Genomic DNA, 27,495 nt, shown 5'->3' with positions numbered 1-27,495 from the left:
CAGCTGCGTGATCATGGAAACTGCTCATGGCGACTACCTCGTCTCTCGTAGGCTCGTTTGTATTCGCATCGCTGACCGAGAGGAACTGAAGAGGGCCGAGAATCGTGGACAAAGGTGTCATGACTCCACGCCCCAAGGCCCACAATGATCCCAAGCACAATAGACAAGAGAACAAAACAAGATCACCCAAAGACGATCAGAAAGACAGGAAATTAAAGGAAAGGAGAAACGGATAATCTTCATTTCGCATCGGCTGTAATGATCATGGGCAAATCACTGTAATCACGCATGGGAATAGAAGCTAGATAGCAACAAGCAAGACATAAGATAAACCGCGGAAGGAAACTTTTCAGACTGTCAAATCATCAGGAGCGAGGACTAGATGTATATCGAAAACCTAGCCCGAGGAGAAGGGGGAAAGATCGTGAGAACAGAGATAAAAGAGGAGTGAAGATGAAAAAGAGGTCGGATGGGACAACCACCACCTTCCGTACTCGGCGTGCAATGCAGATGCAAGGTATTGTCCCAGGGTGACATCAAAAGAAATAAAATGTGATTTCAAAGAGACGTGTGCCGGGATCAATGGACGAGATGTATCCTGGAGTTCATCTGCACATCAGAGGCTTTTGTTCGGGTGAAAACAGTGGTTGCTTGGAGGGTATCGAGAGATCTATGCACGACCAGCCTGGCCACGACGGTTGCTGCGCTGCTTCGTGCCAACGGTGCTCCATCCATCGTCTTCTTTGGCGGGAGCGGCGGCGGTGGGAGCGGTGGGAGCAGTGGGAGCAGTGGGAGCAGTGGGAGCGGTGGGAGCGGGAGCCTCGGCGGCCCTCCAGTTGCCGTTGGCGGACTCCTTGGGAGCCTCCTCGGTAGCCGGGGCAGCAGCAGGGGTCTTCTCAGTGGCTTCCTCATCAGCAAGCACGCCCTCTTCACCATCAGCTCGTCGCAGAATCTCGAAGTTCTTGGCTCCCTGGGGGGTGTCGACGCCATCCTTGTTAGAATCGGTACCGGGGGTCTTGGCCTTGGCCTTCTCTGCTTTCTCGGTCTTGACCTTCTCATCGCTCTCCTTCTTCTGGCGAACAGCAAGCTGACGCTTCTGCTCCACCTCGCGCTCACGAGTAGCAGTGTCGATCGGGCGAGCGGCACCGAAAGGGCTAGCCTTGGAGTCACTGCCAGAGGTGGGTCCGGTGGGTGCATCAGCGACAGTGCGCTTGGCCAGGTTCAGCTTGGGACGAGTAGCAGGGGTAGCAGCAGGGTCAGTGTTGCTGGCCTCGTTGGCCTGGTCGGGGCGCATTCTAGCGCGCCACTGGTTGTCCATATCAGCAGCGGTAGGGGCGGGAGGAGTGCGCTCCGGGCGCGGGGGACGCGATCCATCATCCTGGGAACGACCCTCACCCCAGGCGGGGGAGGCTCTGCGGAAGCCAGAAGATCCAGGGCCATCGTTTTCGCGAGGACGACCACCCTCACGAGCGGGGCCAGCGGAGGGAGAAAGGGGGCCCTTGCGCTCCCAGTTGCCAAAGTCACGGAACTTGCCGTCACTCTCAAAGTTGCTACGACGGCCTCCACGGTCGCTGCCAGCATCGGAAGCGGCATCCATGCTGCGGCCAAAGCTGGAACGCTCAGGCACGCGGCGCTCAGGCGGGCCGGGAAGGGGACCGCGGCGGGTCCAGTCGACATCACGGGCTTCAAAGCGGGACTCCTTGGCTGCAAATCAATTAGTTCTTGAGGTGGTTGATAGATAAATCCATGGGGACTCACGAGGCTCTGCGACGCTAGTGCGGATAGTACGTCCCTGGAGGGAAGTGCCAGAGAGATCCAGGGCCTTCTGCAGACCCTCAACGGTCTCGAACTCAACATAGCCGAAACCCTTCGGGGCCTTGGTCAACTTGTCATCCACAATTCGGACATTGGTGACACCGCATCCAGAGAAAAGATCGGAGATATCATCGGCAGTAGCTTCGAATGACAGGTTGCCGACGTGGCAGGTGAAGGGAGGCTCGGTGGGGAGGTCGAGAGGCTCGCGAATGGAATATCCACCGCGCTCAATACGGTCTAAATCACACATGTCAGATATTGTCTCTTCCACACAGTGGCCATATCTTTCTTCAAAATTTTGAGGATCGTCATACCGGAGAAACCGCCACTGCCACCGTAGCCCATGCCGCCGGAGGGGCGGCTGGCACCAAAGCTGGAGGTTGCAGGAGCTGTTCAGCAGATCAGTCAGTCGTTCGAGTTACGAATCGGGGATCACGAGTGGTCATCGGTGCGAAAACATACCGGCTATAGAGATTGTCAGCAATGATCAACAAGCGTAGCGGGAATTTCTTTGACTTACATGGGAGGGGCATATCCTCCATCTCGTCGGCCCAAGAACCAAGGCCTTTTCGCAGTCAGTATGAAGATCATTTCGATGCCTGTAGTCGTTTGCGATAACTCACTCTCATCAGCCAAGAAGTTCCCGAGGGACATCTTCTGGGCCTTAGATTTAGCGGGCGCTGGTGGGGGAAAATCGTCAGCTGTGCTCAACCACCCTGAATGTGCCGAACAGCAAGAACACGCTGCTTCCAGTAGCACTCGGTCAAAGAAAGAGAGGGCACTACGAACCCATGATTGCGGTTGAAAGAAGTCAAGAAACGCGCGAGCGGAGTCTTGCGCGCTTCTCACACAGACGGGTTTGGAGAGAGAAGAGAGGGAAAAAAATTCGGAGACACCCGGTAAAAAGGCCAGGGGTCGGTGTAGGTGGATGGAAAGGATCAGAAGGATGTTCTGGTCAAGAGTCAGGATAACAGTCCACCGTGGAAAAGTTGGTTAGAGGGGAAGTCGGCAATCGGGACTGGCACCAAGCGGCCTTAGTTAATCCGTGATAATTTTTAGTTGAGTACGCTAGTCCAATCAGAGCCTCTCCCCTTGTATATTCACTTTCCCCGATCTTTCACCTTTTTTTCTATTCCTTTTTTCTCGGCTTCTTCGTCGAGGTTGGCATTTACTTCGAGGCTCTTTGTTCGCGACGCGGTCTGGGCGCTGAGTCCACTTAGATCTCTTCTTGATTTCGAGCTAAGGTAGATTTTTTGCCCGGATACCTTGTTAGTTTCATATCTTAGCTAGTTACTTCTAGCTAGTGGGGATTCCTCCTAAAATTTCAAGACAAACAGATCTTCGGTCATCTCACCTGATAGTCGCGATTCGCATTCATGCATTCGTGCTCCGTATACTGGCCTTGGAGGATCTTTTAACATGTCGATTTCAATAACATTCCTGCACTTGTGGGCTATTTCTCTCCGATTGCAAGATATATTGAGTTTAGGGCTCTGGGCGTGTGTCATTTGATTTGAAATGATAATGCTAGCCACCTAGGCAATAATTTTTGGCCTGGCCCTAAATGGTACCTGAGTGGAACCCACAGGATATATATGCTGAGGAAACCACAAGACAATCAACCCGCACAAATACACTATCTGGGCCAGATGAACTGAAATCCCCTAGAGACAAACCTGGAAGTTAATACAAACTGATACATGCGTCTTCTTCCAGATCAAGAAATAGAGATAACATTTGATGATAATAATGTCCCGTCCAGGGCCATCCGGGGGATTGAGATCATTACATAAGCAGTCACATGACCTGCACCTGCCATCAATTTAACGATCGCTTCGACTCTTCACTCTCGATCAGGGAATGCTCATGCGTCTCTCGGACCATTCGCAAAATGAGCGGTCAGAAAAGCACCGGCAATAGCACCGGGAGCTTTCTCGAGGACTCATTCTGGGCTTCGGCCAAGGTGGGAGGCTTGACTGGTTAGTCTGCTCTTCTCCAGGTTGAGGTTGAGGACACTTTGAGGAACGCGATCTCTGATAAATTTCATAGGAGCTGCGGGTATCATCTATGGCGGAGCCGCTGGTGTCATCAGATCCCGCCATCCTTTGGTGCACTCACTGGCGCACGGCATCCACTGGACTGTAGCCGGTTCAGCCTTTTGGTGTATGTCCAATGAGTCACTTTTTGTTTTTTGCTAATGACCGAATAAACTAATTGTGCATTGAATATAGTCCTACGAAGCAGTATCGTCCATACTTATTTCAATGATAAAGCCTCCCCTCAAGAGCGGGCATTTGCCAGTGCCCTTTCCGGTGGTATCTCCGGTGCAGTGGTAACTAGGGCTATGGGTATTGTTCCTTCCTGAACTATTCTCAACGTATGATTCTCATATTATTAATAGGAGGTCGCCCACTGCCTGGTCTCATTATATTTTCATTACTTGGCTATTGCGGTCAAAGTGCCTTCAACAGAGTTGATAGATGGCAGATGGAAATGGCCCAGAACCCTGGGAAGCCAATTCTCCAGCGGATGGCTGAATCTAAGTGGATTCCACTTCGACACTTGTCAGACGAGGACTATCGGGGCATTCTAGGCGAGAAGCTACTGAGCATTGAGGCTGAAATTGCTCTCCTGGACGAGAAGATCCAGGAGCTAGAGAACACCCGGCCCGCGCCTAAGAAATCTGACACCGACAACCCTGTCAAATAACGGAGGGTTCGATGCCCTACCCTACCCACCCCCGTCCTAGTGCTACTCTGCCCCTCGACGAGTTGGGTAATTGGAGGCCTAGGCAGCGCACGGACAGTGTCGTGCATAGAGCTTTTTAGACCCAAGCGTGTCAGACTGCGACCCCCCTTCAACAAGACCACCTATTCACGTGCACATGTGAACGGGGCGAAAATTTGTACAAATTCGTGATACCAAGTGTAATATAATTATTTCTGATCTTCTATTGCGTAAAGCGTCAATATGTCAAGATACTCCACCGTATAAGTTGCATAAAAATAGGGGGGCCGAATCAGAAAGCGCCGATCGTAGTCAAGAGAAAAAAAGGCCCCACGGTGGCTCTGCACTGTGAAATCATCAGGAGGTTCTCAACCCGAGCCCTTTGCACGAAACAGGGCTGGAAAAAGACAATTAAGCGAGCAGAAAGCCAGATGACAGTGATTCAGATATATAGAAACTTTAGAAAGTTGAGATAGAATAGTAGAAAAGATAAGAAAGAACATAGTGACGGATGCCGAGAAAAGCCGGTTTGGGAGGGAGATTAGCGTTCCGCTGGTGATTCTCCGGCGCGTCCGAACCATGAATCTGTCTTTCTCCAGACTCCACGTCGTGAACTTGATAGCTCCGACATGCTTCAGCTGCACCCTGTCATTCCCTCCAGTGTGCGTGGCACTGTATTTTGACATTGCGACTATCGGATTTCGTGGAGTTTCTTCCACGTCAACCGTTCGCTCCCCCCCCTCAAAGGTCAAAAGTTGGGATCGACAGTAGGAAGCTTACCCAGTGAACGGACGCAATTGATTTCGATCGTACGACACTCGATGTCTTGTGAGGCGCTGCTTCTTTCAGCTCGACAGATCAGCCCCTGCTGATCGCGATTCGCGATGACCCTCTTCAACCCGACCTCCATTCTCGTGGGATTCCTCCTGCTCTACCTCTCGTCCTTCTTCGTTTTCGCCATCGTTCGTATCGCAACCGGAATATCGATCCAGCGCATCGGATACTTCTCCCTCCGCCGCATCGCGTATACCCCGAAGGAAGGCTTACATATCGAAATCCGTGGTCTCGGGTTCTCGTTACACCCCCCGTCGTTTGCGCAGCCGACATGGATCAGTATTCGGTTGACGGATTTGAAGGTGACGCTTGATACGGCCACGCTATCCAAGGGAAAACCTGAACCATCCCGAGATTTGTTGGGATCACCAGTTACGGGCAGCCCTTCCCCCGAAGACAAAGCAGCCTTCGATCCGTCCACCCCGCGGAGCAAAACATGGAGGACCCTGACTCGGATAAAGGAGCGTCTCAAACATCTCCACAGACAAATTAATTGGCTTGCACTAGTCGACCTCAACGCCATCAATACCACCGTTGTCTTCCCCGATGCCGGTCAGATCCAGGTTGGGTCACTCGCGCTAACCGTGGACACCCGGAGCAAGATGGTGGAACGAGGCAAGCTCTTCCGTCGCAAGAAGGATATGTCTCGTGAACAGCGTCCGGCTGAATGGATTATGAACGTACAAAATGTCCTCCTTGCCGTCGATGGCCGCGACCCAGTTGAGATTCTGGACAACGTTGGTGTGAACCTCCACGGATTGCTCTACAAAGATCTGGAAGGTCTTCGGGATGCCTCGGTGGCGCTCAAAATTGGACGACTACACGTGCCATACGATGATATCCGATTGCTGATGCAACGCATCAAGTCGTCTCAGAAGCCGATGGAAAAGGAACCCACGATCAACGAGACGGATGATGAGATGTCCTTTGCGGACTTTGTGGAGGAACTGGATAAGCCTGGCAGTCGCGACGATACAATTGTTCAGACAGTGGCAGATTCGAAGGAGTTCGCCAGCTCTCTTCTTCGTGGTATTCAAGAGATCCAGGTAGCATTGAGTTTCTTTCGTCTCTCCCGTGGTCTCGAATCCCTTTCCGCTGGTCAAAATCCCGTTTATCTAAATGTCGTTTCACACGAGATTGGTGTCGATCTTCACCGAATGGATCAGAAGAGCCCAGAGCACCGCATGTACTTCCAGCGAAATGATGTTGCCCACCAAGCACTGCTCGCTGCCATCTCCCTTTCTGTCAGCTTGGATGATGATTCCGGAGAGACTGACAACATTCTCTACATTCCCATGGCCACGACAACCATCAAAACTACACTACCGGCGAAGACCGTGAGTGCTTTTGAAGAAGCAAATGCGGAAGAGCGCAACTCCAATGTTTTCTTCGCCAACCTCGTTATTACATCGCCCTCTCTCGACATGCAGCCCCAGCATGTATCTCGACTCTTGAAATTGGCACAGGCGCGGGCGTCTTATCCTAGGTCAAAGAAGCGAGACAACCACCGTCTGATTTCTCGCTTGCTGCCAAAGGCAAGCATCAAGCTGTCTGTCCATGAACCAGTTCTTCGATTTGTCTTGCCTATCGAAAAAGATTCCGGCAAACCCGACGACTACAATCTCCTAATCTCCTCCATCTCTTCAATTTCGCTTGACATCGAATCTTCTCATTCTTCTGAGGGAGGCGCACACTATTCTCTGTCGGCTGTCTATCGGGTGGCGTCTCATAAATTTTACTACCAGACACCTGCTGGTAACAAGCACAATCTGTTGACGACCGAAAATATGGAGCTCAAAGCTCATCTCAATGCGAGCCCGGAACTGTGTGTCATTGCCTCGGGAAGCTTGAACGAGTGCTCAGTACACATGATCAATGGTGAAGTCAACCGAGGAATCCGACAAGTCCTTGAACAATTTCGAACACATCTGCAGCCACAGAAACGGGCTGCAATGCCGTTTGAACGCAAGACGAGCCCCCTGCGGCGAATTCCGCCATGGCTACTTCAATTTTCATTCGAGTCCACAGGCTTCAGCTTGGAAGTCGCTGGTGTCGACAGTACTGTCTCCGAAATCTCCCGCGGTGTTTCTCTGCAGATGCAATCTTGGACAGCCGAATATAAAGCTCAAAAAACTGAGCTCGCTACTGGTAGCATCGCCCGGCGACGTACTTCCAGCCACTCCACAATCGGCGACGAATCACCATTTAGGTTCACGCCAACGTCACCTCCTCGAAAAACACAGCGCGGCGCTACAGATGGCCGACGTCTGGCATTCCATGTGCGTGGGTTTGATGGATTCGTCATCGAATCGGATGATTATCTCGAGCCTGAGCCATTCTTCTCCCTTCCTCGCTTTGAAATTGCGTTGAGCACACATAGCGATCGAATGGGACCGGTCCTTCATATAAACTCCACCTTCAAGGGAATCTATCTTCAATACTCGCTCTATCGATTCTACTGTTTGGGCGTTGCGACTTCGGTGATTCAAGATGTCATTACGCCTTTACCCCAGCATGGCTCGGAGTCTACGCCGAAACACAGAGATGCCCCAAGCATATCGATGCCTCCACCACCGCTATCATCTCACTCCTCTCAAAAAGGGGAGCTGATTACTGCTGATGTCAAAGCGACAGTCGTTCAACTCAAGGCCTACCTGCCCAATGATCCTCCCATGATGCTCCAGATTTATGGCTTAGCTGGTAGCTCTCAACGCCTTTCCACTCCTCATGTTAAAGCAAATCTTGTCCGTCTGCATGCCGAGGCCCCCAAGCTCAAGGGTGTGTGGGCAAGAATTGGAAGCATGAACAATGTACGGCTTGATTTCCGCAGGATGAAAATGAAACAGTCCGGCCTGTTCACCGAGGAGAGATCCATTGATCTGGCTGCCGACTTCATTCGGTTGGGCGTTCCTCACCATATGGTCATGCACCGCATCTTCGATAATCTGATCAACACGTCCAAGGCATTCAAACAGTTGCACCACCGCTTCAAGAAACGGTGCAGAGATTTCGGGTCTGTCCGAGAGCCCGAGGGACCGAAGAAGGTGCCCAGGATTTCACTTCGCAGCAAAGCCCTCCTCTTCGAGATGGAAGACGATGCCTTTGAATGGAAGCTGGGCCTCATCTACCGGACCGGCTTGATTGAGCAATCCCAGCGCATTGCTCGCGAAGAGGCATTTTCGCTGAAGGCATCCAAGATCAGGGAATCGGATCAAAAGCGTTCTTCGTCAAGACTGCGGGCCAGATCAAGCCACCGAACGCTGCGCAGTGAGCGAACCAGTCAAGACACTCGGAGAAGCAGAAGTGCGGATTCACGACCAAGAGAGGAGGAGCAGCCTAAGCATAAGCCTCATGGCCGGGGCCGAAAGTTCCGCTATGATACTGAAGGTGCGACCTGCCTGTCTTCAAAATACAAAATCTCCACAGAGGCGGCATGGAACCGACTGCAACAGCACAATGGTCAGATCTGGAAGGAGAAGATTGATGCCGCGCTCAAGTTCCAGGGAACCTCCATCAAGGAGGTGCGCAACTTGTTTTCCGGTGCCGATGAGCCACCGGATGACGCGAGAGAGACGGAGACCATTCTTGCTATTCCGAATAGACCAGGTCTGATGTCGGTTCTGATCAGTGACCTGAATCTTATTATCGACAAGCCTTCCTTCCCCACCGACGAGCTCCCCACATTCCTCAACCGCATCGGGAAGGGAATGCCCATGGATATGAAGTATGGTTTGCTTATTCCAATGAGCTTCAATCTCGAAATGGGCGAAGCCCGAGTAAATCTACGAGATTATCCTCTGGACTTGCTGCATATTCCAGCTCTGCGACCTGGACAGTCTCCAAGGCTACCTAGCTGGTCATTACGGACAAACTTTGTCATCGCCGAAGAATTCCGAGACCATGAATCCGCAAGACAGGTGGAGGTGGAACTTGTGCCTTCAGCTGAATTGCCAGATAAGTCTCACACCGATCCTTTCCATATCAAGGTCTGGCGCTCTGTATCACCAGTCAAGACGTACTCGGATCCCACCATTGAGATCAATACAAGCCTGCCAACGAGTATCTCATGGGGTGTCTCATACCAACCCGTCATTCAGGACATGATGAAGATCATCGAAGGCTTCACCAAGCCAGAAATCGACCCATCCGAACGGGTTGGCTTCTGGGATAAGATCCGCCTGAGCTTCCACTCCCGGATTAGGGTTCTCTGGAAGGAGGACGGTGACGTGCATCTGCGCCTGAAGGGTTCACGCGATCCATACGTAGTGACAGGATTCGGTAGCGGCTTTGTTATGTGTTGGAGAAGAGATGTCAAATGGGAAATCCATACCAGCGATGACCCGATGGAGTTCATGAGTGTCACCAGTGGCGAATATGTACTCGCAATTCCCGACTACAGTGCTGAAGCTCGATGGGCCAACGAGTCTACGTCAACGGAAGATTTGGACAATAGTTCGGCATCCAGCGAGCAGAAGAATGCCGCCCACTTCAAGAAGGTTATTATGAAGCTTTCAGGTGACGTGAAGTGGTCAACTGGACTGGTCTTTGAACGCGACCTTGACGACGATTCAAGGTCCTTCTCATTCCGACCACACTACGATGTCGTTCTTAAGAATCCCAAGTTTGTCGACTCTGAGAAGCGCAAGAATTACGATGCGTTCCGTGGCTTCCGCAGTGACCACATTCACCTATCTGTTTCGATCATTGCACCTCAATCACGGAATTGGACTGTCGATGATGTCCAACCTTCGTCAAGCTACAACACCATCCATCTGACTCCTCGCTTCTTCACCCACTTCTTTAACTGGTGGTCTCTCTTCTCCGGCGTTATGTCTCTCCCTGTTCGTCAGGGTTCTTTGTTCCCCGGTGTCACCAAGACAAGCAAGAAGTTCAATCGGCATTTGGCAACCGTCAAATACAAGATCCTGCTTGCTCCCCTATTTGTGGCCCATATGTACAAGCACAAAGACCGCGAGGACTACTCTGAGAATGCTGTGACTGCTACCGGTCTCAAGGTCCGTCTGGACTCTTTGAAGCTTGACATTCATCAGCGACGTGAACTAGTCAGGACCCACACCCGTGGCCGCACCAAGCAGACCCAGACAACTGCGATGCGCATGAATCAAGCTCTGATTGATTTGCAATCTGCCGACTTCCGGGCCGTCTCCGCCACTATTGAAGGCACCTCTGTTGACGATATTGAGAAAAACGGAGATGATATTATCTCCACTTTCCAGAACCCGCTACCATCTGTTGATCTCTCAAGGTTCACAATTCCGGATCAGAATTTAGACTGGATCGACATGGATGATTTCGTGGAACCTGACTGGATTCTTCCTCAAGAGTCAAACCCGAAAACCCAAATTCTCCCGCTTGCTTTCACTCCTCGATTCACCTACTTCCGTCAAACAGACCATGGTGATATCGAGCCGGGGCAGACTGGCTATAGTACCTTTGGGCACGAGCCCACCCACGAATGTGTCATGTCCGAGACCCATGATCCTCGCCGCGTACAGATTGAACTGACCAAGGATCGCCTTGCGACCGTTGAAGGCCAAATTCGCAATTACGAGCGTATCATTGGCGAGCAACAGTTGAAGCTGATGAAGGATGTTGACCAGGATCCGGCTCTGAAAGAACAACATGAGGTCTACCTCCGTCAAATGGAATCTCTTACGAGGCGCCGGAAATTCTTGACTTCCACCCTCAACCGACTCGAGAGAAATCTGGCGCGTGACGAGCGGACTCCGCGTCCCAACAACCCTGGCGATCACCCGGCTCCCAGCAATGCGTCGTCTCGGACGGGCTTGACGGGGATGGATGGGGAGGATGGCCGAACTTCCGGAATTGACGGCCTTTATTCCTCAGCCGCCGATGACTTTTCAAGCGACTTCAATAACCGCTTCATGATCCACAATGTTCAATTGAAGTGGAACAACTCCCTCCGAAACATCATTCTGCGGTACAGTCATCAGGTCAGCCAGCGACGTGGTTTCGTCTACTATATGTCTCGACGAGCGGTTAAATTCATTCTCGATATCGTGGACGAGCAAAACAAGAATGAGCGGAAGCACCCTAAGATGTCTAAGACACAGACTCGCAGTGACAACGATGAAGAGAACGTGGACGATCGTATCGAGCAGCTGCTCAACGACGCCAAGCGCTATGTGAATGCCGATGAGAACGAGCCCTCGGACTCGAACACTCAGACGCCCGAAAACTCGGACGGTTCCAGCGAGAACATCGCGCCAGAGTTCACGCCGCAGAACAGCTATTACCTGCGACTCATTGCACCTCAGATTCAGTTTATGAGCGAGAAAAACCGCAGATCCGTCTTACTGGTGGCTGCTAAGGGCATGGAACTCAAGGTTGTCTCTATTATGGACAAGGAACGTGTCTCGGACGACGTCAGCGGCTTGGTGCAGCGTCGATTCTCTCTCGAAATGGATGGTGCCCAATTCTTTGTCGCAACGCAGAAAAACCTCATGGCCAACCTGCAATTGTACGCAGGCAACAAGTACGGCAATGCACCGGGATCCGCATGGCCTCCTTGGTTGACTCTTGAGGCGATGTTCGACTTTGAACTCAATCCTTTCGGCTTCTCTCGCATAGTGCAAAAGACCTCCGCCAGTCTCCGTTATGACAAGTACAACAACCTTCGATTGAAGTACAACGAGGAGGTTGCCAAGGGCCACCAGGGGCCACACCCTGGCGACGAACCCCGTATGGATCAGATCAGTGTCGATTTCCCCCACTTCCGAGCCATTTGTGACTCGGCAGAGTACTATTCCATGTACATCATTGTTTTGGATCTTTTACTTTACAGCGAACCACTCGAAAAGGTCCGGAACGAACGCCTTGAGAAGATCATGCTCACATCCGACTTCAGCGACCTTCGCGGTGCTCCAGAAGCCGTGTTCAAGCTTCAGTCGCGCATTCGTCAGCTCGAAGAGATCAAGGATTACTTCCAGATCAATGCCAAGTACTTGGATAAGCAGGGCTGGGAGGACCGATTGGCCCTCGAGCGTGATCTCTCTCAATGCGAGGATGAGTTGTTCTTCATGATGAAGGCGATTACTACTTCCCAGCGTCGTGCTGACCCCGGCTCTTCTACGAATGGCGTCTTACGCTGGAGCATTTCTGCGAGCGAGGTTGTCTGGCATTTGATGAAGGAGGCATCGGCGCCGTTAGTTGAGTTCCAACTCAAGAATGCTGAGTATGAACGTACGGACAATACGGATGGTTCCAATTACAACTTGGTTTCCATTGAACGTATCAATGGCTTGAACTTGCTTCCAGAGGCTATTTACCCTCAGATCATCTCGCCGTATGAAGACCAGCGAGCTTTGGATGACTTCATGCTTCGAGTAAAATGGCATATGCTCGAAGCCGTTGCTGGAATTCCTGTCGTTGATAACTTCGAGGTGTCATTATTTCCACTTAAGATCCAGCTCGAACGTGAGCTGGGCCAAAGGCTCTTCGAGTATATCTTCCCGAACATGGGCTCAGGCGCATTCGAAACTGGCGGCTTCTCGCCTTTCATGATCAAGAACATGAAGCCGCTCGAAGATGGTGGCGATGGAGAAGACGGTGATGATGATGATGACTCGAACAATCCGTCACTGGCTCAGTCCATCACTACCGACGATGATAGTGTGTTCATGGATGACATGCAAGGTTCCAAGGGACCCGGCTCCATTGAGCTGAGATTGCAGCCAACTTTGTCCCTCTCTGAAGAGGGCAGATCCAGTCGACGCCCGAGTCAACTCAAGGGGCTTGCCATGACGCCCATTCAGAGAAGTAATACTGCTCTATTGGGAGTCTCGGACAGTACTCGACAACAGCCCCGTCCATCAACCACCGGCGGTCTCTCAAAGAAGAAATCCGCAGACAGTCTCCGCATGCTAGGAAGGCAGCCTACCGAAAGATCTTTGTCTGCCCACAGCACGAGTGCTGCTGAAGAAAAGAAGAAGTTTGGCCTGGGCAAGGGCTCCCGAAACAACAAATCCAAGGAACCCACAGACGACCTTTCGCAAATGATGTCCCGAGCCTCCAACTACATGACCTTGGCACGAGTCAAGGTACATGACGTGGTTCTGTGCATGAGCTACAAAGGCAAAGGTGAACACAACTTGGAAGACCTTCATGACTTCGTCTTCCGCATGCCAATCCTCGAATACGGCAACAAGACATGGTCTAACCTGGATCTTGCTCTGCGCCTCAAGAAAGATGTAATCAAGGCCCTCATCTCCCACGCACCCGCCATTCTCGGCAACAAGTTCTCGCACCACCGCCCTACCAAGCAACAACAGAGAAAGTTCCGCGAGCTTGCGTCGTCGTCGCAACTCCTTCCCAACTCCAGCAACGTTCAGAATCCCAAGCCGAGCCAGGCTTCGAGTCTGACGAGTTACGACTCGAACAGCGAGTACTCGCCGTCGCCTTCACGAAAGTCTACGCAGTCGAATGCTTCGCCGTTGGCAAGGTCAACGTCTCTGAACTCGGATACGCGTGACGAGCATGATCCGGACCCCCGTGGCGACTCTCGATCTGCCAGTGAAGTGGATGTGGATTCTCGATGGGAGGAGTCACGCCGCTTTGTCAATATCAATGCTCCTCGACCCATGACATCCGGCCAAACAATGACCACGGTCCAAACCAACGGGACTGAACAAGACGACAGGTAAATATGACCTACTTTCCTCCGTATTCATCAGCATCGAAGCTAACATTCCCTTCTAGTAATAAAAGGACAATCCGTAGCTTCGGCCGGAGATTGATGTCTCGGAAGTGATCACCTTCCACGAACACCCAAAATAATCTACCCCATTTTAATCCTTCTATCCTCGATCTGTTTTAACACCCCTCTGTGACCTCCACCCTCGGGTCACGCCCTCTGTATAGCAGCCTTTGTTGCGATTGTCTCTAGGCCCCGTGACTTCTCCAAGATACCCTCTATGTGCCAGCGGGCCCGTATATAGGCGTTGAAATCTGTGTTTGTTTTTTTTTGTGTACTCGGGTCTTGTGAAGGTGGGAAAAGAGGACTTTGTATTTCGGTTCGGTCTGCATACATAGAGGGAGTGGCGACCTTTTTTTTTCTGATTTAATACATCTTTCAAGGTATATTTTTCTCCGTCTTGACGGAGTGGATTTGACATCTACGCCTTTTTGGTCTTTGATAGGTTTAGGACTACCTTGAAAAGAAGACCGTAAGATGCCTCAAAAAGGCGTTTAGGTTCGAACGGACTGCAAACGGGATCGGCCGGTCCGGCTGTATACCTTGACCCTAGGCCGAATGTCTATGCAAAGTCGGAGACATCGGTGCCGACTCCGCCGAGAATACATACAAAACATTGGGCATGCCGACCCCCCATATCCGCTGAGTTAGATATGCAGTAGCCAGATCCCCTTCCATTCCATCCTGATCCACTTCTCTGCAGAACTATACTTGTAAGAATTCGTCGTCAACAACAATCGAGTGCTCACTCGCCATAGGATGCTAGTGATTAAACGTCATCTCATAGCTGACGATAGTTTTGCGTACAAACCCAACAGCGGCTGGACCGGGTGATCGGCAGTGAATGTCTGGCTGGGATCGGCGACCGAGCTGCGTCGGAGTTCAATGTCTTCCAATCCCGATTTCCTGTTTTCCATGTATCAACTTACACTTGGCATTAGGAGAAAGGGACCAAGCGTTCATACTTCTGTCATCCGAGTACTTTTTTAGTGGAGCCTGAGATGTATCATCTTATGCGTACTTCGTGTCGGGACTTCGCCAATAACCGTGTGGCATGCTAAGGTGATACCGAAGACAGCCGGATATAGTAGGCAGTGCACGCTGGTCAGACCACTGGGGCACATCTGGGCATCATTACGCCTTCAGGAATCAAGAGCTAGGCGCCGAGATATACCAAGGGATAATTAACTGGGTAACTACTTCGTAACGTCAGAACTATAGAGGAAACTTAGAACCGAGGAAGGGGGAAATAAACAAAGACAGAGAATCAAGTTGAGGCAAAATGACATCACGGGGTTCACCTTACGTCAGGTACCTGCGAACCGGCCCAAATTTGTATGGACACTGATGTACCTGTGCACCCCGTCGTTTCCGGCGTTAGGAAAAACTAGTTTTATGAAAGTCCGATCGCCTCGCTCTTCTTTAATCCTTTAATTCTTGATCCTTATTCCACTGGTTGACTTTTACCTGTCAAACCCACCATGTCCTGAACCCCCTCCCGACTGCACCTGTGTCTAAAATCTCGAACTTAGACCTACTACTCCCCTATTTTCCCACTCGAGCCGCCTCGCCACCCCGATGGAAGAAGGAAACGGGCCTCTGCCCTCCGAGCCCCCTCCGCTCCCGTACTCGCTGCGCACGCGAAAGAAGGCCATCGCGATCTTTTGGACCATTTTTGTTATCGATACCCTGGGCCAGCCCCTGATCTTGTACTGGACGCTATGGTACCTCACCGATCTATCGCACAACTTGGGTATGTCTAGACCATCTCTTGACCATGTCTTGAACGTGGCTTCATACGTTCAATTGCTGATCTAGTCAAGTCTTTTCGATCGTGACCGCGTGCTTGGGCGGTGTCTCGGTCTTTGAATACTTCTATCGTCTTTACAACCTCTTCCGCAAGGGCTCTCGCGCCCGGCCGCTAAACGCAAAGAAATCCCGGGTAAGATGCGATTTTTCGAGCTATGTCAGGTCGCATGCTAATCGCTACTAGCTGGACTTTTTCCACTGGAACTTCACCATTGTTTGGCTGTTCTTAGCCGTCGAGCTCATTGTGTAAGCTTAATTCGCAATTGCGCCCAACCCGTGGTGCCTATGCTTACAAGACTTTAGTGGATCGGTTCCTGCGGAACCTTTTGTCCGCCTCATAGCCATGGTTCTACCGACCGTCATGTTCTATTTCGGAATCGTCCACCTTTCCCTTGACATCCTGCGCATGGCCGGCTTCAAAGCACCCTTCCGAATCTCCTCAACACCCAAAGGATCCGCCATGCCAACCGCGCTGTATGCACTTATCGAAGACGTAGTCGCAGTCGACGGCGGAGGCGGTCAGATCTACCGATACGCACTGCGCACACGATACCTGTCTAGCCCCTACTTCCGACGGATGCTTTTCGAGATGAATTGTTTCTGGAGCGGAGGATCCATCATTTTCGCCGCGGCCATCACGGCCGTGATCTTCACAGTCTCCGAACCCGTGGCCTTCACGGTAAGTAATGTTGCATGATCATACCAGGATCTGAAACAAACTGACGTCATACGCATAGCTGGGCTGGACCCTCCCTTTCGCCTGGGCCGGCGTTTGGACGTTGATCACCATTCCTTGGGTCCAGAGTGATCTTCGCCGTGAGAAGAAGGCCTGGGCCGAGAATCGTGGCCAGGGTGGTATTCTCTGGGTTGACGATATTGCGGCGCCTACTGCGCGTACTCGTTTCGCGTCCGTTCAAGACCGCTTTACCCCGTGGACGCGCGACAAACAGAGCGCACCTTCCACACCTTCTGCTGATGGCGTGGATGGCTTGTCCCATAGCCCCGGAGTGACAGCCAACGTGACCGATAGCGTTTCTCACGACCTTGAGAACATGCCGGACAGCGTCGACAGTATGCACGAAGAAAAGAAGGTCGGCGACTTGGAAGCCAAATGAAACTAATATGTACAATTCATGACTTGATGATATATTGTCGACCTTGCAGAGTGGGTGTGAACATTTGGATGATTTCATTTTGGTTGCAAATTAGATTCCGGTTTGGCATTGGGCATTGGCGATGCCGTTTACTTTTGATTCTCAATTGTGTTAAGTATATAGATACCCTCTAGCAAACGTGATTGTATATCTTTTTCACAAACTCCAAAAATTCTCTAGCAACGAGGACGAAGCATTTAAGGCATGGACATCAGCGGTCGAATCCTAGAGGTAGATTTGAACCATCCACGCAGTATCTAGTCTGTAGAAGACCTTGGAACATTTGAAGCAATCTCAATCGAGCATCAGTTACGACCAGTCAAACCTTTAGTTTATATCGTCTCCCATATAATCCCAAGGTTGACAGCCGGCCTGGAGTAACGTTGCCAGTCATTTGACATTGGTTCCCCCAGTACAAGACCCTGGAAATACGCAGCTCCACTTACCCCTCACTCCCAGCTTATCGACAAGCCGGCATAACCCAGGCACTGCCAGTGGCAAGATCGCCGACAGCAAGGCCTCAGCACATTGTGGTCCGCCCACAACTACCAACGCTCAGAGTTCAAGGTACTCAAATTTACCGAAGACCAAAACGTTGCTTTGGGAATAAGAAAATGAACCATAACAGCCCCTGCTCTACCGCGGTCCATCCGAAGGTGGCCTACAATACTTCATCGTACGATCAGGAAGATTCCGAGGGACACGAGAGATTGTTTCAGATAGGAAGGCCTGAAAGCGAACAGGTTCAAAGCACCATTGGCTGACCATCGTGGCAGTGCTATCTCTCACGAAGACTCCACTCGTGCTTACGATGCCAATGATACCTTAACAGCCAATTTCAAACTTGCTTCCCGCCTTCTAATTCTCGTCTCGTTCCAATCATTTCAGCTGGTGCAATGGACGCAAGTCAAAGGGCAACTGCAACAAAATCAGTCAACGGGGCTCGAATCCTCGTTAAGACATCCTGGACGAATTCACTTTCGTCTGGAACACCTAAAACACCTAGTTGCCAATTCAAGGTGATCAACATGACGCCACCTTTCCGAGTTACAATATGGAAGTTCAACGCACTCCCTGTGACAATTGCAGGCAGTGAAAATAGAACTCGTTCAATATCCCAGTTTCTGCGCTCCATGTTGATGGTCGTGGGCAGGTCCCAAGGTTGCGGATCAAAGATAGCAGCGTTGCTGATTTCGTAAGATGACTCGCCGTTCTTCCTTTATTTTTCAAGAAACTATTGAAGGTTCAAGTATGAGGGCCGAACGAAATTCGGGGTTTCCGTTGATTACACTTCAATTGCAGCAGTCAAGATAGGATGAGCGGCAACGGTTCATCTGATAAAAGGGATATATATGTTGCTGGATGGTGAGAATCGACTGTGGATTAGACGGGCCATAGAAGAGATTGGATGGGCTCCTGAAATCGGTTAATTGTGTAAGTTAGTTAGTAGGACATTGTAACTGGCGTTGTTAAAGACCATTCTCCATGGCTGCCAATTCTTCATTTCGTCGAACTTGCAGTCTCCTTGCATACAACTAGCTGCTATATTTGCTCATTACAGGCAATAAGAGAAACAATTTGTGAGCAAACAAAGTATGTCTTTGGTAAAACTAGAAAGTTGAAGTTTATGGCCCGATTTCCAAGGCATAAAAAGCGACCAGACACGTGACTTCCCGCGCCCGGAAACCGAAATTCAAGTGACGCGAGTTCGAAGCACACTTTTCACTTTTTTAAATTCTATCCCTGGCGGACCTTTTCATCCTCCAAGCACCCCTCTTCACCTTAATATTTACTTTCCAGACCATTATGGGCTAGCCATGGCGCCAAGCCTACAGGAACTGATAGATTTCTTACTCAACGAGGTCGCGCTTTGCGGAAATCAAGGTGCGTGCTCTATACCTGCGCTCTAGAGCCTCTCAGACCCACTTTACTCAGCACGATGTATACCCGTCGTGCATGCGCCGGGCCCAATCTTCACGCGCAAGACGGGTGGTTGCCCGTGTTGCTCGGGATTCGGCGGTGCTCTCGAATGAACATTCTGGAACAGGGCTGATCATCATACAGGCACGGCCTTGTCGGAGGTCCTCAAGTCTATTGACACTTTCTATCAGACTCACTCGGGCGACTCTCAGCTGCAACAGACTGTAGATCGTCCCTTCAAAGTGAAGGTCTGGTCATGGCTGACGCGTAACCCTGAGGTGTCTGTGGGGAGGAATGGTGAATGGAATAGTCTCAGTCTCGACGAAGCGGAAGAGCTGGACACCCAGTTCAAAAAGTCCTCTCAGGCGGGAAATACTGATGAGTCCCAAGATGGAGCGCCTCCAGGACCTTCTTCGCAATTCCGGATCTTTGTGTCCACCGAGAGAATGTGGTTCGCGATCGCCGGACATGAGCCTGACGACAACAAAGTCCCAAATTCAGAATTCGCCTTACTCTCTATCATTGCTTCACACGGCGCTAATGGTGTCGCTCAAACAGAGCTTGTAAAGCTCAGTGGCCAGGACAAACGTTCTGTCCCGAAACGAACTGATGCATTGGTGCGTAAGGGATACATTGAGAAGCGAGCAATACAAATAAAAGCAGCACGAACAAGTCTTTGCACTCTTCGTCGATTTTCCCAGTCTGTGATCGGTGAAGCAAACGATCAAAACTCCCAAGATCGGCCCATGATCGACTTTGCCGAATTCATCAACAACCTCTTTGAGATCCTCAAGAAATATTCAATTATCACTCGCAACGACCTCAAGAGAAAGCTGGATTTCAACGACAATTGGCGATGGAGAATTCTTTCTCGTGCGCTTCGCAAATTTGAGCGTATCGGCGTAATCAAGCGGGTGAGAGCACAGTCTCAGTATGACCGGCTCCACCCATGTGTCATGCTGCTTCGGGAACCTACAGAGAGGGACATGGAAAAATTCCATGACTACAGCCGGAACGACATTATCAAAAGCGATGGTGATACAGTGGAGCTGGACGACGACATGGAAATGGACGATGTCGGTCAAGCCACCCATTTAGGCGCAGAGGAAGACGAAGTAGTCGTGAAACAGGAAGAAAATATTGTGGATGCCGGACGTACCATACCGGCTTGGACACCGGATCGTATTGCGGGAAACCAGCTCTTTGAGCTCATCGACCGGGCTGGAACGACTGGTATAACCAATGCAGTATGTTTAAACCGGCCATCTCAGAGACCCATGCTAATAAGGGATGCGCAGAACATTAACCGGGTGTTATTTGGATCATTCTACCGCAGACCTTCTGAAAGTATTTTGCATCGCTTGACCGACTGCTGGCAGCTCTCTCAGCCACTGCATGTTCGCCATTTGGCAGTTGTGCGAGATACAGCCATCGAAAGAACTGTGTTCTACTACATCAATTATTCCGCCAGAAATTTCGCCAAAATGGTTGAGGCGGGCCACTCTTCATGGGAAGCCGTTGAGTTCGCGGGCAGCAAGAAAGGCAAAGCAAACAATGCCAGGCTTCCACCCCCCGATGCCAAGCCACAACTCGATCAATACGGGCTCCCGACGGTGCCACCTATCTATCCGTTAATGAAGAATGGAGCGGCTAGTCTGTTCGAATGTGTCGCAGCGTGTAGACCGTCAAATTACCTGCTATCGAGTGCCGACCCCAAGGCATTCCAGCTGTTCGATGGTACTTTTGGTAAGATCTTTTGTCAACTTCCCAGTCTGTAATTGGGAACTTATTCTCAAGTGTTTCGCTGACAAAAATTCAAACAGCTGTGCAGTCTGGTCCAAGAAAAATCCTTAATGGAAATGTGATCCAATCGCCAATCCCGTCTGGCCATGCTGGTCGCCCGAAGGGATCCCTGAACCGATCAACGCGGATCAAAATGGCCAATCGAACCCCTCAAAGCACGGAGACTCGAGTCATTGAGGAGCCACCCGAAGCGATGGATTTCACACCTTCAAGAACGGTCAGAAGCAAGCGGTGGCAAGTGGAAGGCCTCTCCAAGAAAGAAAGATTCGAGGCCAGAGGCATGGATGAAACGTGGACTGAGTACAATGTCATGATCATGGACAGACCCACTGCTGGTGTTTATGTTACGCCTCAAGGGAAGAGGAGGCCAGCAGGCAGAAAACAAGGTCGTCCGAAACAGAGTCGGATTGCAGTTTTCAAATCGGACAAATTGGCCTCTTTCCCCTGGTTTGTCGAAGACTTCGATGATTCTGACAATGACAATACGATAGGCGCGAGCGCTCCTGCGTCTGTTGTTCGTGAAAATACTCCCACAACGCTCACCCCATCAATCGACAGACGTTCTAAGCGACCACAGGCTGCTCTGGACCAAACCGAGTCTCCTACTCCATCCACGAGGAGCGATGCCGGACTGTATCGTGGAAGGAACGCCAAAAGATCCCGTACTGATGCCAATGAGAATGATCAGACTGAATCTGGTGACACTGAAGCCTCGCTGCGGGCCGGACAGTCAACAGCGCAAGAGAGAGCAGCTTCGACAAACGGCCGGGACAAGAGTGCTGCTGTACACCCGCTGAGTGTTGAAGTTGATCAGGAAGCAACATCAAAAAGACGCCGAATGTCATCTCCAGATCGGCTTCATGTCGAAGCTGCCTCATCGGAACAACCAAGTGGCTCTGTGGAACACTCAAAGAAGTCAGCCAAGTTACTGGACCTTTCAGAAAGGATGTCTAGGCAGCCTACATTATCTGTTGCACCAGATTCGCCAAAGAGCGTAAAAAGGCATGCTGCAGCTGACAGGGGCGGCTCTATTTCCCTCATTCGGCGGAAGATCATCATGGAACTCGTGGAAAAGGCCGGTGGCGCATATCCATCTGGTAACGAGATTTGGTATCCATTTGTGACTTATTGGATGAAATTCAACCGAAAAGAGAGGCCAGACATGCGGACCATCAAAACAGCGATCAAGAACATCGTTGATTCCGGCAAGCTTCGCCAATTGACTTTCAGTGGCAAAGATATCAAAGGCGTGATGGTCACGAGGACCATATTGGCGAAGCCTGATATGTCCCCGAATGATTCTTTGATCAAGGATATGCAGCAGCAAGTACTGGCAACTGACCCCCGCAATCCAAGAATCTCGTATTCTCCTCATGTCGAGGTGGACCCTGTTCTGATTAGGACGAACGTGCCTATCACCCAGAGGTTCAAACTGCCTGTTGTGGCCAGTGCGACTGTTCAATTGCACCACAAACCTGCATTTGCTCTCTATGAAGAGAAGAGACAGGAGCGCCAGGTCAACAAAGCGCTGATGAAACAATTGGAGGGCGACTTGGAATCAGGAAAGTCCAAGCGTCTTTTGACAACTCAACGCCGACTGGTACAAAATACTTCAGGCGCCACACATACATCGATTTCTCGACCTGGGCCACGACCAAGAGGAAGGCCCAGAATCGAACGACCGGTGAAGATCATTTCTGCCATTGGGTCTACCAGCTTGCTGATGAACCCGGGCCAAACCTTCCATCCGCAGTCTGGCACTTTCGCTACTGGAGCTCGACTTTCCAGAAGTCGTCAATTGAAGAACAAGCCGTTACCCATGCTACCAATTGAGATTGCGAACTCTGTTCAACACCTGACTCAACTGGCACGACAGACAGAAGACCCATCAAGAGTATCTGATAGGATCCTTAAGTGGGAGCTTAATCACGAGGAGTTCTTCGATGCTATTCTTGAACATCACCCATATGTCGACCAGGCCGTTGACCAGAATACTTTCCATGCAGCCCCAATCGAGGGTAATATTCGCTTTGCTTTGGACCAGCCGACTAGAGCCTCTCAAGCAGTTCGCCAGCCTAACGAACCCAGGAGGGCTCGTCGGTCATTTAAACAGTCTGCGCCGAGACAACGTCGCCTGGATGCGGTGGACACATCACTTGACGCCCGCAAAGAAACCCAGCGAGATGCCTTTAAGGCACCTCTTCGGCGACAACGGATCACAGCTTCGGTCCCTGACGCACTCTATCGAAAGGTTATGGCGGCCATCGTCGTTGTCCGCGTTTTGGCCGGTGGATGGGAGGCCAGAATGGTTGATTGGGATCTTGTGTCAGCAGCATTTCCCTCCGAGGACCCAATCTTCATCCAAGATCGGGCAAAATCGATTCTTAGCAATAACCGACTACAAATCCTCAAGATGCAGCGTGATTTCCAAGAGAGATTCCTCGAGGCCTACAAAAAGGGCCGAGTCCCCACAATCGACTACTCGAATCTCGAGGCGTACAACTGGCCGGCAGTGGTCGAGTGGGCTAATATCGAGCTCGACGTCACCACATCTCAGAAGGCTCCTTCTTTACCAGCGACCCGCGAACAGTTCGATAGCATCTTCGAACTCCGGGAGGACCCTGTTACCAATGGTGATGAACTGTTTGGAACAACATCGATGATCACCACGGTCCACAAGCGCGCTCTCACGGCCCGGGTGCCGTTCGCCATTCCCATACACACTAAGAAAGCCCCAACAACAGGGCCTCGAAAGGCAGAGCTTGCGAGCCTAGAAGTCGCCAAGTCATGGGTTCGTGCGAACATTGTCACTCCGGAACAGGCGTACCGACCTGAAGAAGCGAGAGACACCCTGAGTCGTTTCGGCGGACCACTCGTCGAGTCCGCCACGCAGTCTCTACTGACAGAACGAGTCATCGGCATGGGCAATCGGGGCCGCATCGTCCCAGGCCGCAACTACGATATTACCGATCATCTCCTGCAGCAAATCAACCGTAAGCGCACGATCGAATGTACCATTCTCCGTCGCGCAGTGCACTTCAAAACAACCGTACTGGATCCCCAGTTACAAAACGGAGACAGTGGCGAGGTCAAATACACCGCTGAAGATGGCGACATTCTCGCGCTCATCAATCTGTCTGCGGCCGGCTATATCACTTTCAAGCCACGCGACCCACCACGAGACAAATGGGGCCTGCTTGACGGTAGCGGATACCTCACACGGCAGATGGACAAGAACAAGCTCCGTTTTGCCATTGACGTTTACCCGACCCCTTCATACATCTACGGGAACCCGGTGCAACCGAAGGTCCAAGCCGTCGGTCCTCCAGCGTCACCGGTATTCCCAAGTGACAGCCTCCCGCAAAAGGTCCCTCTCTGGTTCGACATCCACGGGGACCTAATTCCCCACATCTGGGACATGGCAATCGCCTCCGCCATCGGCTGCGTTGCCATACGAGAGGGCGCAAGTGCCGAGACCATCAGCGGAATGATCAAGCCTGCCCTAGGGGCCTGGGAGATTGAGTTACTGATGAGTTGGCTGGCTGATGTGGGCGTCGTGTGTCGAGTGGAGACTGGAGGTTACACGGGCTGGAAGGTGCTCGAGTTCTGGTGGATGATTCTGGGTTGAGCTCTGTGCTGCCGTTTACGTTTCTATTCTACTTCATGTAACATGAATAGAAATCGAATAAGAATTTAACAATTTAACTCCAAGTACTTGTAAGGTATCTATCAGATTCATCCCGAACGCCGAATTCGAATCCCGCTAACACCGTGCTGTACTTTATAAATCTAGATGTTGTTGCTTGTGTTGGTCATAGTTCGTCGGCGTCGGTCACTCGGCGCAAGACCAGAAGGATGAGAGCGACGACCACGCCGATGATGGCTCGGTCCAGCCATGGAGTATTCGCCGGTTCGGTAATTGGGGCCGGAATAGTTGGTGTTGGCTGAGGGCGTGAGGCGGCCGGCGCTGGAGCTAGAGCTGGCGTAGAAGTCAAAGGCTGTGATTGTAATTGAGGTGCTTGAACAGGTGCAGATGCAGATGCAGATGCAGGAGCAGGAGCAGGGACCGAGACCGGAGCAGAGGCCAGCTCTGCAGATTGCGACGCAACCGATGTCTGAATCCCTTCATTCTGCTTCTCATTTCCCTCCGCCGTCTGCAAATCCTTCCCATCGTCAGACCCCTCAACATCAACCTCAACACCCTTCTCCTTACACCTCTCCCAAAGCTCCCGCATCGCCCCCTCATTTTCAACCCCACACTCGCGACACTTCCAACTCCTTGAAAGACGCGCATACTCCTTCCGAAGCGTCTCACCCCCCTCCATTCCCCCAACCTGCCCTTTACTCTCCGACCCGAAGATTTCACTCCGAATAGCCAGCAACGCCGTCCGCACCCCCCATGCCGGTTGCCACGTTTCCTCGTGGTGGCCTGAGATACTGAGGCATATTTCGCGGTTGACTTCGAAGCGCGCCGAGGGAGTTAAGAAGCGGAAGGATGGAGGGCGGAGGGGGTATGTTGGGGGGAAGGTGATGCGGCCGTGGTAGAAGCCGCCGGCGTAGGGGCTTGGAGTAGGCGGTCCGGCGAGTGTAAAGTGCCAGTCGTGGAGGTTGGATTCATCGACGGGACCGGCGGTGAAGTAGGGACTTGGGTTCTTGTAGAGGTCGGTTGATTCTTTCAAAAGTCGGCGTGTTGACGGGGAGGTCATTTTGGTTGTGTTCAAGGTGAATGTTGGTGACGTGGTGGAAGGTTTAAGATTAGATCCGCCGAGTACTAAGTGGAGACTTGAGTCTTCGTTCCTTGAAACTTGAGCCTAGACTCCTTTCGTTCTATTGTTATTATCATTATCATCATTGTTCTTCTTCTTCTTATTCAATGGTTTTATTCTACCGCGCTTGGACTATGCTTCAATCCTCATATCACTTCAATGTACATTTAATTCGGCATAGTCGTACAGCAAATGGCCGACCTGGCCTCTCGCCTTCTCGCCTTCAAACTCCGATCTATGCATGGAAATAACAGCTCAGTCCCAGTCGCGCCAATCATCCGTCTCTTGGCGTCTTTGACGTCGTCCACTCTCCGGGTCCAACAGTCCATTGCTCTCAACTTCATCTTCAAAATCACTATCACCAGGCCGAGGCCGTGGGGACGCCGGCGCTAGTGTCTGCATAGATACGCTGGTCGGCGGGCGATCGGGGGTGTCCTGTCGTCTATTGGGTGTCCATGTAGGTTGCGGGCTAGCGGTGCCGGCACCGCCAATCCAGTGGTGTGCATTATTCTGGTTGCGCTGGTACAAGTCTCGATAGTATTGTTGTTCTTCGTTCGCATCCTGTTCGCGGCGCTGGCGCATTTGCTCTCGCGCCTGGAGGAATTTTGTGCTAGGCTCCCAGCGCCAGCCATCACCGGTAGTGTTACAAACTGGGATGCCCCAGAGGAGTGGCCGCTCACCGAAGAGGTGAACGAGGTTGCGCCGCCAGCCGAGGTCGAATGCATTGGGCATCTTCTGACTATCTTCTTCATTGAGGTATTCTTGGTATCGTTCGCGTTCGCGCTGTCGTTCATTCTCCGCGTAGGATCGCGAGAGAGCTTGTTGTGCAGGTGTAAAGTTCTGATTATCACCCAGCATTGGCCCGTGGCCGGGCGCATGAGGTACAGGAGAGAGACGCTCCTCGCCTTCCTCTGCGCGAGTGACTCCCGGAATAGCATTCGCGTGTGCATCCATTATTTGGTTCCCGTAGTCTTGGAGACGGTGGCTCAGACTCTCCTGATTTGCGTCTCCGTTGTGGCCATTGAGCGGTTGCTCGAATCGTCGGTCGAGCGCTTTGCGCAAAGGCGAAACATACCGCGTCTTTTCCAAACATTCAATGGTAGTCGTGCCTCGTACGGCGAGACTGATATGCCATGCTGTGAAGCCGGTCAAGACAAGTCCAATGATACCGCCTAATATGGCCAGGAGGACCACGTTGATAGGCAGGTATGTGTCCATATATTGTGTATCGTTGAGGACCTCTGTCCAGGTCCAGGTAGCCGCGACTGCGAAATCTACCCAGCAGAATAGGCAAGTATAGATCAGAAACAGTAGAAACGCCTTGTAATTGTGTAGTCCGACGCATGTCGCAAGCCAGGGGCAATGGTGATCCATCTTCAGGACGCACCGTTTACATGTCGAGCAGTGGTGCGCGCGGTCTGGCTTCGGGCACTGACATTTCTTGCAATACCGTGATGAGCCTGTCGAGCTAACAGTGTACGATGTGAACTCGGGGAACTGGGATTCGGTGAGTGGCAGCGCGCTGTAGTTGTGCCGGTTACTGCCGCGGCGCGTGGACAACGGCGACCCAGGATCCGTGAAGACGGCAACGGTATAGCAAGCGTTGAGTAAAGCGTAGAGAATGACTCCGAGGATCGAACTGGGGATACCTAGCCGTCATAGACTGAGCATTAGCGATCCGATTCCCACACGAACATGCACTCCTTCCATACCTATCCATCCGTTCTTGGAATCTTTTAATCCGATACTAGCTTCGACGTAGACGGCCCATGTTGTCAAGCCGTAGACGAATGCGAGAGGGAAGCAGCTTGCTGCGGCGCAGCAGTACCGCTCACAGCGGAGCGCCCAAGCGCGTGGACTTCGTTTCGGCCAGGATGGCGATGTGGGGGGTGAGGAGGCCAGGGTGGCCATGATGGATGCTCGATCACACAGG

At 51.5% G+C, this 27,495-nt stretch overlaps 8 protein-coding genes across 8 annotated transcripts; 4 read left to right on the top strand and 4 right to left on the bottom strand.

Annotated features, from left to right (window-relative positions):
- Nucleotides 1-670: 670 nt before the first annotated feature.
- On the bottom strand, nucleotides 671-2,469 carry N7443_002479 (translation initiation factor 4B; the record flags this gene model as incomplete). Its single annotated transcript, XM_056882535.1, has 6 exons — nucleotides 671-1,704; nucleotides 1,759-2,052; nucleotides 2,130-2,204; nucleotides 2,278-2,280; nucleotides 2,336-2,380; nucleotides 2,439-2,469. 6 exons carry the CDS (start codon nucleotides 2,467-2,469, stop codon nucleotides 671-673), a joined length of 1,482 nt encoding a protein of 493 aa, XP_056744376.1.
- Nucleotides 2,470-3,706: 1,237 nt separating this feature from the next.
- On the top strand, nucleotides 3,707-4,524 carry N7443_002478 (uncharacterized protein; the record flags this gene model as incomplete). Its single annotated transcript, XM_056882534.1, has 4 exons — nucleotides 3,707-3,794; nucleotides 3,865-3,978; nucleotides 4,047-4,163; nucleotides 4,217-4,524. The coding sequence occupies 4 exons, from the start codon at nucleotides 3,707-3,709 to the stop codon at nucleotides 4,522-4,524; spliced, it is 627 nt and encodes a 208-aa protein (XP_056744375.1).
- A 902-nt stretch (nucleotides 4,525-5,426) lies between these two features.
- Nucleotides 5,427-14,167, top strand: N7443_002477 (FMP27 family protein; the record flags this gene model as incomplete). Its single annotated transcript, XM_056882533.1, has 2 exons — nucleotides 5,427-14,056; nucleotides 14,116-14,167. The coding sequence occupies 2 exons, from the start codon at nucleotides 5,427-5,429 to the stop codon at nucleotides 14,165-14,167; spliced, it is 8,682 nt and encodes a 2,893-aa protein (XP_056744374.1).
- Nucleotides 14,168-15,688: 1,521 nt separating this feature from the next.
- N7443_002476 (uncharacterized protein) lies at nucleotides 15,689-17,034 on the top strand (the record flags this gene model as incomplete). The annotated part of the gene is made up of 5 exons (XM_056882532.1): nucleotides 15,689-15,863; nucleotides 15,934-16,052; nucleotides 16,104-16,165; nucleotides 16,223-16,598; nucleotides 16,657-17,034. The coding sequence occupies 5 exons, from the start codon at nucleotides 15,689-15,691 to the stop codon at nucleotides 17,032-17,034; spliced, it is 1,110 nt and encodes a 369-aa protein (XP_056744373.1).
- Nucleotides 17,035-17,980: 946 nt separating this feature from the next.
- Nucleotides 17,981-18,208, bottom strand: N7443_002475 (uncharacterized protein; the record flags this gene model as incomplete). The annotated part of the gene is made up of 1 exon (XM_056882531.1): nucleotides 17,981-18,208. One exon carries the CDS (start codon nucleotides 18,206-18,208, stop codon nucleotides 17,981-17,983), a length of 228 nt encoding a protein of 75 aa, XP_056744372.1.
- A 682-nt stretch (nucleotides 18,209-18,890) lies between these two features.
- Nucleotides 18,891-24,424, top strand: N7443_002474 (uncharacterized protein; the record flags this gene model as incomplete). The annotated part of the gene is made up of 4 exons (XM_056882530.1): nucleotides 18,891-18,957; nucleotides 19,138-20,240; nucleotides 20,292-20,739; nucleotides 20,817-24,424. 4 exons carry the CDS (start codon nucleotides 18,891-18,893, stop codon nucleotides 24,422-24,424), a joined length of 5,226 nt encoding a protein of 1,741 aa, XP_056744371.1.
- A 184-nt stretch (nucleotides 24,425-24,608) lies between these two features.
- Nucleotides 24,609-25,502, bottom strand: N7443_002473 (ubiquitin-conjugating enzyme E2; the record flags this gene model as incomplete). Its single annotated transcript, XM_056882529.1, has 1 exon — nucleotides 24,609-25,502. The coding sequence occupies one exon, from the start codon at nucleotides 25,500-25,502 to the stop codon at nucleotides 24,609-24,611; it is 894 nt and encodes a 297-aa protein (XP_056744370.1).
- A 315-nt stretch (nucleotides 25,503-25,817) lies between these two features.
- Nucleotides 25,818-27,473, bottom strand: N7443_002472 (alcohol acetyltransferase; the record flags this gene model as incomplete). The annotated part of the gene is made up of 2 exons (XM_056882528.1): nucleotides 25,818-27,211; nucleotides 27,275-27,473. 2 exons carry the CDS (start codon nucleotides 27,471-27,473, stop codon nucleotides 25,818-25,820), a joined length of 1,593 nt encoding a protein of 530 aa, XP_056744369.1.
- Between the last annotated feature and the right edge of the window lie 22 nt (nucleotides 27,474-27,495).

Source organism: Penicillium atrosanguineum, assembly GCF_028827265.1.
Source record: "Penicillium atrosanguineum strain IBT 20685 chromosome Unknown utg000002l_segment0_segment0, whole genome shotgun sequence".
Classification (NCBI taxonomy): domain Eukaryota; kingdom Fungi; phylum Ascomycota; class Eurotiomycetes; order Eurotiales; family Aspergillaceae; genus Penicillium; species Penicillium atrosanguineum.
Note: the sequence above shows the minus strand (reverse complement) of the source record. Positions and strands in the feature narration are given on the sequence as shown.